General features: G+C 38.3%; 1 protein-coding gene across 1 annotated transcript in view; it reads right to left on the bottom strand.

Annotated features, from left to right (window-relative positions):
- Window positions 1–15,819, bottom strand: part of Adam10 (ADAM metallopeptidase domain 10) — a 110,813-nt gene that overhangs the window by 59,593 nt on the left and 35,401 nt on the right. Inside the window, exons 3-4 of the mRNA XM_059268205.1 lie at window positions 7,409–7,527; window positions 3,460–3,618 (exon numbers count right to left, since the gene is read on the bottom strand). Coding sequence (XP_059124188.1) covers window positions 3,460–3,618; window positions 7,409–7,527 — 278 coding nt within the window. The remainder of the gene's footprint in view (window positions 1–3,459; window positions 3,619–7,408; window positions 7,528–15,819) is intronic.

Genomic DNA, 15,819 nt, shown 5'->3' with positions numbered 1-15,819 from the left:
AGAAAAAGGAGAGACACATACAGCTATAGCTAACACATGCTAAGAGCAGGGACACCTACATTCCTAGGAGACACAGGCAATTTTCCATACACAGGAAAATAAATAATAAACAATAAATCTAAATGAAAAGAATAAACCAAACATATTCTCATAGCTTTCTATGTTTAATTAAGAGGGTTTTTTTTTAAATTCAGAGTTTAAGTATTGTTATGAAAGTATAGCAGGAAAAAGTGACTTAGACCTTTTCCTCAGAGTACATGGAAGGCTTCAAGGGGAAATAGTCAGGCATTCCTAAGATCTACACATATCAAAATTACTATTAGAGTTTACTAGACAGTGGTTTTGTTGTTTCTTCAAAATAAACTGTGCTAGCAGGCAGAGAACTAAGTGGCATATGTACCTTGTCACAACTGTAATCCTAGGAGAGAGTGTTTCTTACTGCTACAATATAGAACTGAGCACATATGACCTCTATGCTGGCACCTGTATGTAGTGAGCAGCATCACATCCAGGTGTGTATCCAAGCACCTGAAGAGGCTGCTCAGTGTTTCTGCTGAAAAAGTATCACCTAATGTCCTCCAGAACAACAACATTATTTTCCACATGGATTTACACATTTATGCCAAGAGGTCCAAAAACAGTATTTAGAAAGTATAGCTAAATTCTGATCAGAACCTTTATATAAGTTCACTTATACATATCCACAGTATATAAACAATCATATAACACTTCAGTTGTGAAAATAAATTATTGGCACTAAGCTAATTATATGAAATAATATAATAATAAATAATAATTAAAGAACATACCCTTTCTTTTCATTAGTTAAAAAGAAAAGAAAAACCCAAGGACAGAATTTGGTCTAACACAGCAATAGATGAAAATGTGTAATTTTGGGAAGGCGTGCAGATTTCAGAAAAGCCCCAGAAATCCTAGTAGTGAAAGGTAATGAGGATTTACAGTTTCTTCCCATGGGCAAATGGCACAGAAGATGGTGTCCACAAGTCACGTAAGATTCCAAGTCTTCCTTTCCTCACCTATAAAGTAGGAATAGTATGTTTGCCTATACCTCACAGGATGAAGTAATTAAAACACACAAAGAATTTTATACAGTGCCAAGCAACATTAAACAACAACTACCCTTCTTACTAATGCTGCTTCTTTTAGGATCACCAACACCCAGAGTTTAAACGGTCGATTAAAAATAAACTTATTGTCCACCCCCTAGAACGGGAGTAGGTAAACTACAGTTTGCAAGACAAGTAAGTCCAACCCCCTACTTTTGTTTGGCATGCTTGCTAGAGGTGGTTTTTACACTGTGTGTGATACACGTGTTGGGGGGAGGGGTTGCACATGTGTGCAGTTGTATGTCAAAGCCAAAACTGAATACTGGGTGTCTCCCTGATTGCTCTCCACTTTATTTATGAGTCAAAGTCTCTTGGTGAACCTTGGGCTCGCCAATTCTGGATAGTCTAGCTAGCCAGCTTGTTCTGGGGATCCCATCTCTACCTCCCAAATGTTGTTGTTACACCTGTCTGGCTTTTATGTGGGAAATGGGATAGTCTTCACACTTGTGCTGCAATCACTTTTATCCACTAAACCATCTCTGTTGTCCCAAGAGCCCTATTTTTAATATGAATAAAGTTTAAAATACACTGTATGAAAATGTTATAACACAACCTATTTTATTCTAACGAAACATTTTTTTATAAACTTTTGCTTCCTATATGTTCTTGACAACAGTACATTTCCACTTAACAGAGCAGTTATAAGCAAAATCATCTTAAACATAACTACCTTTGCATCTGAATACCACTACTGGTGTCTACTAAAAAATGCTGACATAAACTTACGATACTTGGAAGTTACAATGAGACCTAACAAGGGGTAAATATGAATGTAAAGAAAAACATAGAACATATGCACACCCAGAGATCCACAGGAGGGAAAAACAGGAGGGAGAAGACATCCCAGGAGTCATAAGCAGCACAAAACCACAGCAAAGACGCTAACAGCAAGAGTGAAGTACATGCAGCAGAACAGTCACAGCAACACAGGGAGAAATAGTAACCTGTCCAATTACTTTTCTCAACCTCCTTATCCAGAAAGCCTAGCTTGAGTCTGAAGACACTTGCTAGAGAACAGATTTCAACATTTTATTAGGAATTTATCAAGGTCTACTTCACAGATACGTGTTACTTGAATATTAAAGAAGCAAAAACCACAGGACCTGTATTTGTAGAATGGTATATTGTAACAGTGGAGATAAAACTGCAAGAAGAGCAAATTAGTCAGAAAATTTCAAGGAAAAACATAAGCCCAGTGAAGGAAAATTCTGTCAGCAGAAAGGAAAGCAAAGGAATCCACATTCCTACTTAAGGAGGAGGACTATAGCTTGGCAGCCAAAAGAAAAATAATAAGGGCTTGAAATACCAGGAGGTGAAGTGGAAAGATATCATCAAATAAGGATGACTAAAAACACAAGCAGACAGCCTTAATAAATCCAAGAGATAGCAAGCAACAACAGTTATAAACACATCCCTAAGTAAACTTGGGCTATTCTCCCACAGTAGTTCACCATCAGAATCAACAAGCAGTTGGGTCCATGGAAGTATAGAAACTGTCAGAGCTAACGGAGCAAAAAAGCAAAATAGTTCACATTTGCTAGTATATTACTAAGCATGAAAATGAAATACCGGTAAGAAATTCCTATCTGTAGACAAGAAAATGAAACCAGGAGGAAGCTGCCAAGTCAGGAAAACAGGCAAAACTAGAGAAACTAGCCTAGCTACAATTAAAAAGAAAAAAAAGTATTCAAGATGCATAGAAACTACAGGAATGTGTTTCTGTGTTATTTTCATTAGTCACATTCTCATGACTAGATAACCATAGAAACACAGATAATGACAGAATTAAAACATAAAGTCTAAATGAATTTACTATCCTTAAACACAGAAAAAGAATTATCCCAAAAAATCCATAGTAAGCCTGGATTCTTACCAAGCTGTGGTCAAGTCACTGTTTTAAGATTCTACAAAGAAGTACTCAGTGGATTTAGAAATTAGAAAAATCCTATAACATTACACAAATATTCATACAGAAATTGATATAAAAAGATACGACATTGTTGTCCTTTCAGCAAGCCACAGACATAAGACATTGTAATTAAGCAGACTGGTTGATACCAGAACTTAGATTTCCAGTTCAAGTGGATTTGGTTGACTCACAGTTCAAAAAGAATCGGTTGTTTTATACCAACAGAGTATGACTGGCCTGTGTTGACAACTGCTATACCATACAGACCCATTATTTACTAAATGGAGACTTTACTTATTAAACTCTGGTTGTTTAAGCTGAATAAGCTTAGGAAAGAAAACAGCCCAGGCTACACTTGTTTCCATATAATTAGGATTCCTATGCCTTTGCAAAGACCACCTGATATAAAACATGAGTACTTACTTATATCATCTTCATGATAAATAACAGAGTGAAACGGCAGGATTCGGTCTTTAATATATCTCTCTGCTGGCTCAATATAAAACGTGCCACCACGAGTCTGGATGAAACCTTCAAATCTTCCATCAATGACAGACCCATGACTAAAGCTTCCTTCTTCACCTATTGATGAAAGCAACAAATTCTTGAAATTTTAACTTGCACATTTTCCTTCAAAAAAAAAAAGCCATTCTTATGTTTGTTTGTTTGTTTTATAAATATCCTGAGTACAAATGTACTGGGAAATTAATTTTCACATAAATTTGAGGTATGAATAGCAATCAGTATTTAATTAAAACAGATAGACAATTACTTACACAACAATGAAAATGAAACATCTGTCATATTGACAGTCATGTGCCTAGCATCTAGCACAGCACCTGACATGCAGATAGTGGTAATTCAATAATCATTACATTAACTTACACTTTTAAAAAGCAAACAGATCCTCTAATAAACTATGTATTTCCAGAATAAAGATACTCAAAGTACCTTTTGAAACTTTTCCTAATTTACCACAAGTGAAAAGGTCCTTTCCAACTTGACACTACAGTTTTTTGGCCTCATTGCCTCCTATAGATCTTATGTTTGTCTGGACAAAGAAGCCAGATGTAATGTCTCATGACTATAGTACCAGTGCTCAGGAACCTGAGGCAAGAGGAACCTGCAATTTCAAGATGACAATGTACTGCATACTGAGAATTAAGCCAGCCTGGAAGATGAGTCACGTTTTGTCTTTAAATTAAAAACAAAAAAGGTATTGGAGCCGGGCAGTGGTGACACATCTTTAATCCCAGCATTCAGGAGGCAGAGGCAGGCAGATCTCTGTGAGTTCAAGGCCAGCCTGGGCTACAGAGTAAGTTCCAGGACAGGCACAAAGCTACACAGAGAAACCCTGTCTCGAGGAAAAAAAAAGGCATTAGACAGATTTGTAATACTATCTCACTATTCTCTAATGAGAGAAATAACAGCAAAAAGGGGAGTATTTTTAGTTCTATTTAAATATAGTCACAAAATCTAAGCATAGAGTTTTGCTTTGCTGTACTTTGTTTGCTCTGAGGGTTCTGAGTCCAGGAGCTCCCATGTGCTAGGCAAGCATTCTACCTCTGAGCCATGTCTACAGCACCACCAGCCATTCTGGTTTCGTTTAGAGATAGCATCTTGGTGATGCTGCTCAGCTTGGCCTCAGCCTCCCCCTACTTCAACCTCCCAAGTAGCTGAGACTGCAGGCTCGTGCCTTTAAAGAGGAGATTTAAAGTTAAGTTGATCAAAGCTGGGCATGAGACTGGGACAGAACCTGAAATCAGCCTGAACACTATTCATAAGGCTTTTGTCTTCAATAACAACAAAACCCAAAATTTTACTGTTTAAAAATTCATCTCTCACTAAAAAAAAATTTCCCTGGGCTCAATCCCAAGCTTACAAGGAGAGGAGGGAGAGAAAAGGAAGGAAGGGAAGACAGCTGAAAGCAAAGAGAGAAAAGAGGAAAGTAGAGAAGAGGGAAGGGCAGAAAAAGGAAGTGAGGGAAGGGAAGGAAGAGGAAGCAGAAGGGCAGTGGAGAATGGAGAGAGAGAAATGGAAGACAAGACTGGACTCAACTCACAGGCTTTTCTTTAGTTTTGAGTGCATGCTAAGTATATACTCCACCCATGTGAAATACCCAAGACCCAGTCTCTCACAATTTCTAAGTTACAGATTAACATTAGTTGATTTTCAATTAATCACAAACTGAAAATAAGATCTATATTTTGTTTTTGTTTTGTTTTGTGTTTTGTTTGAGAATGTCTTGCTATGTAGACCTGGCTGGTCCTGGACTCATGCTCATCTTGCCTATGGTATTCCAGAATACCAGAATCACAGGTGTGTGCCATCAAATCCACCCCATCTTTCTCTACAAACTTACTTATATTTTTATTCTTTATGACCATCACCTACCAAAAAGGGCAGAGTTTGCCCAGTAAGACAAGCGATGAAGAAAAGAGAACACTAAAAACAGCCAGAAAATACTTTCCTTTGGCTACAATTAAAAACTGCAAAAGAAAAAAAAAACATAAAATTTAGTAACTTGGGTTAGTTTATAGGTAAGTTAAATAATAAAATGCCTCATTTACGCCAGGTGGTGGTGGCGCACGCCTTTAATCCCAGAACTCGGGAGGCAGAGGCAGGTGGATCTTTGTGAGTTCAAGGCCAGCCTGGTCTAGAGATCGAGATCCAGGAAAGGCACAAAGCTACAGAGAAACCCTGTCTTGAAAAAAACCAAAAACCCAAAAAAAAAAAAAATCCAAAAAAAAAGGCCTCATTTATCTAGTATAATAAAAAATTAAAAGCTCTTCTTTAAGCATTTAATTTTTCAAAATGTTATGATTTTGAGCAAAAAAAAAATATCATTTACTGGAGGAAATTTTTGACCACTCTGACTTAATAACTGAGGACTGTCTTTAGTAATTATTAATGTAGAGTTATAATAGCCTAGCAGACTGAATTATGTTAGCCTCTTTATGACCTCCCTGTCTGTTTGTCCCACTCTGCTGCCAGATGAACTTCCTGTTGGGCTAAGTATGTGCCTGTGCCTCCTAGCAACTTTTTAAACTGGTAAGAGCTATTTGTTGCAAGTGTCAAGAAAAACACATGGATTTTAGGAAGGAAGGGCCTGGGAAATTTTTCTTAGGTGACTTTGTTAGATTGTTTCGGGCTAAAATGATCTCTACTGCCAGTTTCCTTTTAGGTTTTTCTAATTTTTTTCTTTTCTTTTCTTTCTTTCTTTCTTTCTTTTCTTAAACTCGGAAGTCACGCTAATTTCTTCCTTGGAAAATTAGAATGTTCTAAAAATCATTAAAAATTTTTGAAAAGTCTGAGTGTGGGGGTACATACCTGCAATCCTATCCTTAGGAAGCAGAGGTATATGGATTGCTAGTTCCAAGCTAGCCTACACTACAGAGCAAAATATTGTCTCAAAAACAAACAAACACGAGGCTAAAACAATTGGAAACTCTTACCACTTGGAAGCACCAAGAGTCAAAGTGAAAGATTTCAGAAGTGGCACATCACATAATTTGCTATTAAACATCATGTAAAGTGGGTCCATAGATGACTTCATTTTCAAAGATCATTGCCCTAGATAATCTGCTCTACCTCCTCAGGTTTTGTTTTGAAAGCAGAAAAAAATTCATTAATTTAACTAAACTAATTAATTAAATTTAAAAACCCCACAAAATTCCCTACATGCCTTGGGCATGGGAATATTGGGCTCCACGGCAGGCATGACAGGTGACTCTACATAGAACTCTCATCTCTTCTAGGGCTTGCACCTCTGATGCACTGGTAGGTCAGTCTACAGCGGGCTGGGTAGGAAGGATGTACATTGACAGCCAGGGCCATCTTGGGTTTCCTCTGGTTTTGTTTTAACAAAGTTGGAAATCCATTAAGATAAGTTTTAACAGGGTTTATTAGAGCAAGGAGTATTAGGAACAGAAGTACTTAGGGAAAGGACAGTATGAGTTTCTCAGGAGACAGAGTCCCCCAGACTATCTTGTGATTAAGTACTGCAGTGACAGCCACCTGGAATCAGATGCTAATCTCTTCTTCCCTTTCTCCTCAGTGCATGACTCCTGTCCAGAATTCATGCCGAGGTACAAAGTTGAACAAGGAACCAGAGAGCCAGTGGACTGCTTTCTCAGTCTTTTCTAGATCTCTAGGGAAAAGGTCCCTGGCCAACAGATTGGCAACCTTGATTCTTAAGGATCTGAGACTCTTCTAAAATTCTTGACACTCTAGAGTCAAATGACAAGACATTCTTTCTCTGCCACTTTCTTCCCTCTCATTACACAACCTTTTCTGAAATATCTGCCTATATTTATAATATACACTCCCTTTTTAGAAAAAAAATCAAATGTCAGATAAAAGTCCAACTTACCATAAATATGTCCAGTGTAAATATGAGAGGTATCATAATCAAGTACTTTATTTGATGTTTCTACTTTAAATTCATCACTAAAAAGGGAAGTGTCCCTCTTCATTCGTAGGTTGAACTGTCTGCAAATTGGGACAGAAAAAGAAGTTAAAAGGATCCAAATTTTAAATGATTTCTTTTAGTATTACAAAAAAAAGTACACAAAACAAGGAATGTGTCACACAATTTGTGTATTTGGGGGAAAAATTTAGGTAGGTAGGTAGACAGATAGACAGACAGACAGACAGATAGTGTGTGTGAGCGTAAGTCCCACCAGGCCAGGTGGGACTATAAAAATAAAACTAAATTGAATTATAAATTCTGACTATCTTGTGAAACTGTTTTAAGGATCAGAGATTATAACATAAAGTCAGCACAATGCTTGAGCTGCAAGAAATGTGGATAAATGGCAACAACTTAACTATCATTACTAAACTCTTCCATAATTGCTACAGAAGTCTGCACACACCAGAATCTCTACTCCATGATCTTTATAACAAAAATGTGCTGTTACAACTTATCTTCTCAAGCATGTTTTGAATAGTAGAAGAGGAAGGAATCTTGTTTAAAACATATCACAAATTTGCACCACAGTCATTATACTCATCTGTGACACAAATAAATTGGTATAATATCTGCTTAGGAAAACTGATCAAAAGAATCAGTGGCAGTGGCAGTGGCTTCTAGTACAAGAATTCCTCCTCTAGAATTCTTATGCATGCTTGCACATAATGAAATGGCCTCCAGTACAATAGATTACAAAATGGCCTTTATCTCCATTTCCTGTGACAAAGCCCTTAAAACTCTGGGATCTCCTGAATGATAGGAGTGTCCTCATTCCTATTAAAGAGTCCAATTCTAATCACACCAAAGTCTATAAAGAGGTGACTGAACATGGGACCCCCATATAGCCTTAGGATGGGTTGATCAGGGAATGTTTAACGTTTTTATAGAGTTCAAAATTCATTTTACAATCCCTGATCTTTGGGGCTGGAATTTCAGCCCTTAGTAACTTGGTCTTTCTGATGATCAGCCCAACTTGAAGCTGTCTTAAGGGTCCCATGTTCAGTCATTTCATTATCATAGAGAGTGAAATCTGGTGAGCATCCACAGGTGGTTAGCACATGGAAGTGGTGCAGAGGTGAGACATAAAGGGCATGGAAGCTCGGTGCTCCCATCTGTCCTTTGCATCTCTTCCATTTAGCTGTTCCCAAGTTGTATCCTTTAAAATAAACTGGTATTAGTAAGTAAACTGTAGGGCTCAGGGTATGGCTAAAAGGTAAAGTGTTTGCTTATCATGCTTAAGGGCTATATGGATTTGTTCCCTGCACCAATGAAAATAAGTAAAAATTTGTATGGGTGTGGGGGAAAGAAATAAATGTTCACTGCTGGTGCAAGTACAAACTGATATAGCCACTATGGAAATCAGTGTGGCAGTTCCTCTGGAAGCTGGGAATCAACCTACCTCAAAATCCAGCTATACCACTCTTGAACATATACCCAAAGGACTCTATCCCACTACAGAGATACTTGCTCATCCATGTTCATTACTGCTCTATTCATAATATCCAGAAAGTAGAAATAGCTTAGATGTCCTTCAATTAATGAATGAATAATGAAAAATGTAGTACATTTATACAATGGATTTTATTCAGTCATTAAGAAAAATGTAATTGTGAAATCTGCAGATAAATGGATGGAGCTAGAAAAAAAAAATCATCCTAAGTGAGTTAACCCAAACTGAAAAAGACAAATATTGTATATTTTCTCTTACATGTCTATATTAACTTTTAAGCTTTCAATATATGTGCACAGAGGTTAGGTACCCAGTAAGGGACTAATAGGGAGGAGAGGGTCTCAAAGAAGAAGAAATAGAATACAGTGTTATGGAGGGACAAGGGGGAAAGTAGAACAGGAAGGTTAAATAGGGAAGAAGATGGGAGAAAAGGGTAAAGAAGGGAAATTGGTGAAGATAACTAACAACAAAGACCACAGAAAAACCATATGGAATCCTATTACTATAAAAGCTTCTTAAAATACATGCATATATGAGTCACCAAATAAGGGAGACAATGCCCCAACTAGACATCTTATGCTATCAGTAAAGCCTCCAGTGCCAGGAATGGGTTGCCTCTTGTTGAGTCATTGGCCAAAAGGGCCCCACAGAAACCCCCAAACCTCATTGGCTATTGCCAAGACTGTTGGCAACCTGATGGTAAGGCTTTATTGCTGAGGACAACACTTACTTACATCAATGAACAAGGAGACAACAAGCTAGTGCCTAACTAGAAGCTTTACCTCTACTGACTAGCATTCATGGTACTGGAAGGTATTCTACAGGTTATCAAAGGAGAAAGGTAATCATCAACATCACCCAGCTACAAACCCTGTGACCTACAACAGTGACCTGCCTGCAAGACAGAGTGGTGCAATACTGGCACATATATTATTGGAGTAACCAACCACTTTCTGATTGGATTTAAAGCCCAGTATTGAGATGTAACCCATACCTGGCACTGCTAAAATGGCCAAAAACCTGAAACTAGATAGGTCACAGGCCTAGGGGAAAACCTACCAGCATCATTTTGCTAAAGGAATAGCAATAAAATGATTCCTAATGATATACTGCTATACCCATAGATCAGAGCCTTGCTTAATCATCATTAGAGAAACATCTTCTTGCAGTAGATGAGAGTTAACAGAGACCCACAACTGAACAATATGCAGGAAGACTCTGGAGCACTCAGTCCTAAATGGGATGTTTTCATCAAACCCATCTACCCAAGGCTCAAGGATCTATGCAAAAGAGGACATGGAAAGATTTTAAAGAGCCAGAAGTAATGGAAGAGTCCAATGAAATTCTATCTTCCAGACATTAACAAATTGATGCACATATGAACTCAGAGCACCTGTGGTGGCATGCACAAGACAAGCACAATTCAAGCCAAACAGTGTCCCAGCAGTGAGAGGGGGAAGTGGAATGATAGGATAAAAGGTAGATTTTTTTAATCTACTCAGAAAAAAGAGAGAATATGGATATAATAAGATAAAAGGTAGATTACTGAATCTACTTTTAAAAAGGAACTACTTATTTTAAATAGAATAAGTAATGAAATTTTTTGTCTGAATTTGTCAAATGTTAATGGACTGGACATTGTTAATGTATACGATGGAGTTTTTTGTCTGAATCTGTCAAATGTTAATGGACTAGACATTGTTAATGTAATTCTTGACTGTATATATTGTATATACTTCTTGTATATACTTTTTCTTATATTAGTTATAACTTTTTTTTTTTTTTTTTTGGTTTTTCAAGACAGGGTTTCTCTGTGTAGCTTTGTGCCTTTCCTGGAACTCACTTGGTAGTCCAGGCTGGCCTCAAACTCACAGAGATCCGCCTGGCTCTGCTTCCCGAGTGCTGGGATTAAAGGCATGCACCACCACCGCCCGGCTTAACTTTTTTATTTTAAACAAAAAAAGGTGAAGTGTGGTTGATATAATGTGTACCCCGATGAACTTATCTGGGGGTCAGAGAACTGAACAGCCACTATATTAAACATAGAGGTCAGGCAGTGGTAGCACATGCCTTTAATCCTAGCATTCCGGAGGCAGAGATCCATCCAGATCTCTGTGAGTTCAAGGCCACACTAGAAAGAGCCAAGCATGATTACACACACCTTAACCTCAGCACTTGAGATCTCATGTCTTGCTTGGGAAAGACACATGCCTTTAATCCCAGGAAGTGATGGCAGGAAGCAGAAAGCCATATAAAGTGTGAGAACCAGAAACTAGAGGCTTTTAAGCTTTTAGGCTTTTAGCAGTAGTTCAGCTAAGATCCATTTGGATGAAGACTCAGAGGCTTCCAGTTTGAGGCCAGTTTGAGGAAATAGGATCGGCTGAGAAGTTGGTGAGGTGAGGTTAGCTGTGGCTTGTTCTGTCTCTCTGATCTTTCAGAACTTACCCCAATAGCTGGCACTGAGGTTTTTTTTTTTTTTTTTTATTAATAAGACCGTTTAAGATTCATGTTAGGTGGACACAGGGTCCTACCAAGAAGCTATCTGCAATTGATACCCACTGTCAAAGAGAAAAATCTGTCTCATTGGGTAAATTAACCACACTTCAGGGTAGGCCTCAAACCCAGGAGTAGTTGGCTAACATAAAATGAACTCAATGATAATTTTGTCGATTTTTGTTTTATTTTACATTATTTATGACTTTTCTTTTTTTTGTCTTATTAGACTTTTGCGTGCTTAGATTTTTGTTTTTGTGGTTTTGAGAAGTTTGTGTTTCTTGTTTTTTTCTTCCTTTTTCTTGTTTTGTTTTTTGAAAGAGAGAAAGAAAAAGAACATAAAGTTGGGTGAGTTAGGGAAGTGGGGAGGATCTGGAAGATATTGGGGGAAGAGAAAAAACATGATCAAAATACACTGTATGAAGTATTTTTTAATAAAAAAAATAAGGAAACTGTTTTCTGTGATCCATTCTTGAAAATTAACTTTACAAAGAAGTGGTAAGCACTCCTTAGTTATAGCAGCTTGGTCAGATCTAAAGATTGCTCAGAATTTACCACTGTGTCTGAAGGGTTAGAGGAGGGACTTTTTTGTGGGTTTGAGCCCTTAAGCTATGAAGTCTACATTATCTCCACATAGTTATTATCAAATTGTTGAATACTCACTTGATATCTAAAGAATAAGAAAACTGTTAATTAATACAAGAAAATATACCAAGAAGCTGGATGTGGTAGAGCATTAATCCCACCACTCAGAAGGCAGAGGCAGTTATCTTTGTGAGTTTGAAGCAAGCCTGGTCTACATAGTGAGTTCCAGGACAGCCAGGGCAACATAAAGAGATCCTGCCTTAAAAATAAATAAATAAATAAATAAATAAATAAATAAATAAATAAATACCCCCAAAAGAGTATTCATTCTACTAGTCTAGAGTAAGAACAACTGACTGGAAAGAACCAATCAAGTTAAATAAACAATGGCTATCAAAAACAAACAAACAAAAAACCTGAAAAAAATCATATGCTTACATTTAATGAAACCAAAGATACTAAGTTTTTAAAGGGGGAATAAAAAATATAGAAAAGGAATGTGGTAGCTTGAATGAGAATAGCCCCCCATAGACTCATATATTTGAATACACAGTGCCCAGTTGGTGAAACTATTTGTGAAGGACTAGGAGGTGTGGCCTTATTGAAGAAAGCATGTCACTAGGGGTGATGATCTTTGAGATTTCAGAAGTGCACACCGCCAGGTGGTAGTTGCGCATGCCTTTAATCCCAGCACTCAGGAGGCAGAGGCAGGCAGATCTCTGTGAGTTCCAGGCCAGCCTGGTCTACAAATCGAGTTCCAGGACAGGCTCCAAAGCTACAGAGAGAAACCCTGTCTCAGAACTACCCACCCCCCCCAAAAGAAGTGCACACAATTCCCAGTTAGCTCTTTCTGCCTCCTACTTGTGGAAAGGATGTGAACTCTCAGCTACTGCTCCTGCACTTGCCTGCCTGCTGCCACAGTCCCTGTCTCTGAAACAGTGAGGTTGCCTTAGTCATAATGTCTTATCATAGCAATATAAAAGTAACTAACACAGTAAGTATAATTTTTTAGATTTTTATTTTATTATTTTATGTATATGCATATTTTGCCTGCATGTATGTCTATGCACCACGTGTGTGCCTGATACCTGCAGAAGTCAGAGAGGGCACTGGATCCCCTAGAACTGAAATTACAGATGGTTGTGAATCACCATGTTGGTGCTGGGAATCAAACCTGGGTCCTCTGCAAGAACAAGTGCTCCTACCCTGAGCCAATTTTCCAGCCAATATTATATTTTTTTAAAAATAAAGAATATGAATGAATATATACATGTATATAACCCCCTACATTTCTGCAGAGAAAATTTTCTATGAGAGACATAGTGTCAGAATGTATGCCAAATGTCCTGAAGGATATAAAAAAAATGAAAAGTAATGACTTAATGGTTAAGAGCACCAGCTGCCCTTCCAGAAGACCTAGATTCAATCCCTACCACTCATGTGGCAGTTCACAACCATCTGTAACTTGTCCCAAGGGGTCCTGCTGTGGATGTCTTTTTGTATGCTGAGAATATATGTTGCTCTGACTAGTTGATAAATAAAGCTGCATTGGCCTATGGCAGGGCAGAATGGAGCCAGGCGGGAAAATCCAAGAGAGCTAGTGAAAGGAGAAAGGAGAGTCTCCAGAAATGGGCTGAGTTAAGTTGTAAGAGCTAGCTAGCCAGAAGCCTGAGCCAATAGGCCGCAGAATTTACAATTATATTAAGCCTCTGAGTGATTATGTTTATAAGCAGCTGCGGGACCAGGACCAGATGGGACCAGAGAAACTACTGGCTACAGGGACCTCCTCTTCAGGCCTGAGGGCACTGCATGAATATGGCATACAAACAAAACACCCAAAAACACAAAATAACGTGAGAAGAACAGGAATAAGAAGAGGAGCTGGGCGGTGGCGGCGCATGCCTTTAATCCCAGCACTTGGAAGCCAGAGACAGGCAGAACTCTGTGAGTTGAAGGCCAGCCTGGTCTTCCAGGATAGGCTCCAAAGCTACAGAGAAACCCTGTCTTTAAAAAAAAAAAAGAAAGAAAAAGAAAGAAAGAAAAATAAGGAAGAAAGGAAGGAAGGGAGGGAGGGGGTGGGGATGAGGGTGATGAATGAGAATAAGAAATAATAACATAAGGCACCAGACATGGTGGCCGTCTAACATCCAGGCTTGGGCTATATAGAGAAAGGCCATCACACCTGTGCCCCTGCCTCCAAACTGTAAAAATCATCAACAGTATAAGAGGACAAGAGGGGGAGAGGGGGAGGGCTGAGGGAGGAAGACAGAGAAAAAGAAACAAAGAGAGAAAGAAACAATGAGAGGAAGAAAAAGAGAGGGAGAAAGAGATGAAACTAGAAGATGAGAATTTTCTTGCCTATGTATTATAACCATGTTCAAGAATTAGAGCAGTGGTTCCCAACCTTCCTAATGCTGGGACCCTTCAATACAGTTCCTCATATTATAGTGACCCCCAACTATAAAATTATTTCGTTGCTACCTCATAACTGTAATTCTGCCATTGTTATGAATCATAATGCAAATATCTGATATACAGGATATCAGATATGTAACCCCTGTGAAAGGGTCATTCACACCCCTAAAAGGGATGAGACCCAGATTGAGAACCATAGAATTAGAGGGTACATATTAGCATAATTAGAAGAAAACACGCTACAAGAGAAAGGCCAAAAAAAAGCAATATTAAAAAAAAAAAAAAAAGTTCATGTGGTTTGAATGAGAAATGTGCCTCGCATCCTCAGCTTTTCTGGTGCTACTGTTTTGGGAGGTTATGGAATCTTTGGGTTGTAGGTTTAGTAATTAAGGTTTGCAGTCCAGCCTAGCTTCTGGCCACCTCTCTGCTTCCTGGTCTGCAGAGGTGCCATCACTTGTCATGAGCTACTCCTGCTCATGTCTCCCCTGTCATGATGGACTATGCCCTCAGACCACAGCCCAGAGAAGTCCTTCCTCCCTTACGCTACTTCTCACCAGGTGTTTGGGCAAAGCAACCAGAAAAATACCTTAATAAAAGTAAATTTTCAAAGGATGGATGGCCCACGCCTTTAATCCCAGCCCTCAGGAGGCAGAGGCAAGTGGATCTCTGTGAGTTTGTGGCCAGCCTGGTCTGCAAAGCGGGTTCTGAGACAGCCAGGACTGTTACACAGAGAAACCCTGTCTCGAAAAACCACCACCACAACAAAAAAATTTCAATAATAATAATAATAATAGTATTTCATGATCAATTTAGTTTATTCAAGAATAAAGTAGATTTACATTTTAAAATCAACGTAATTCACTGTATTTGAAGGGGAGAAATACCACACAATCATTTCATTACATGCAGAAAAAAAACAACTGAAACTTTCAGCACCCACTCAAAACAAAAATTTTTAGCAGACAAGGAAGAGTCAGAACTTCCTTAACCTAACAAAATATCTCCAATACAGTTTTAGTGTTAAGGACCAATGACTCTACCCCTAAGGTAGAAATAAAAAGACATTTGCACTCACCAGTTCTCTTTAACATTGAACAAAGGTCCCAGTAGCACAATAAACTCGGTGTATAAACAAAGAAATAAGCATGCTTTAATTTGTAGATGACAGAAAAATCACCTACCTATGTAGACAATCCTAAGGAATCTACTGGACACTAATAGAAATAGTGAACTTAAGAGTCACTAACACAGGACCAGAGTACCAAGACCAAAACAAACTCCACCAGCCTGTTTTTATATCTAGCAGCAAACACAAGAGAGGTGAAATTTAAGAAACAATTCCATTTAGAGGGACAGAGAAAGAGAG

Source organism: Peromyscus eremicus, chromosome 7 (assembly GCF_949786415.1).
Source record: "Peromyscus eremicus chromosome 7, PerEre_H2_v1, whole genome shotgun sequence".
In the NCBI taxonomy this organism is placed as follows: Eukaryota; Metazoa; Chordata; class Mammalia; order Rodentia; family Cricetidae; genus Peromyscus; species Peromyscus eremicus.
The sequence above is the reverse complement of the archived record's forward strand: the minus strand, read 5'-3'. Positions and strand labels throughout refer to the sequence as shown.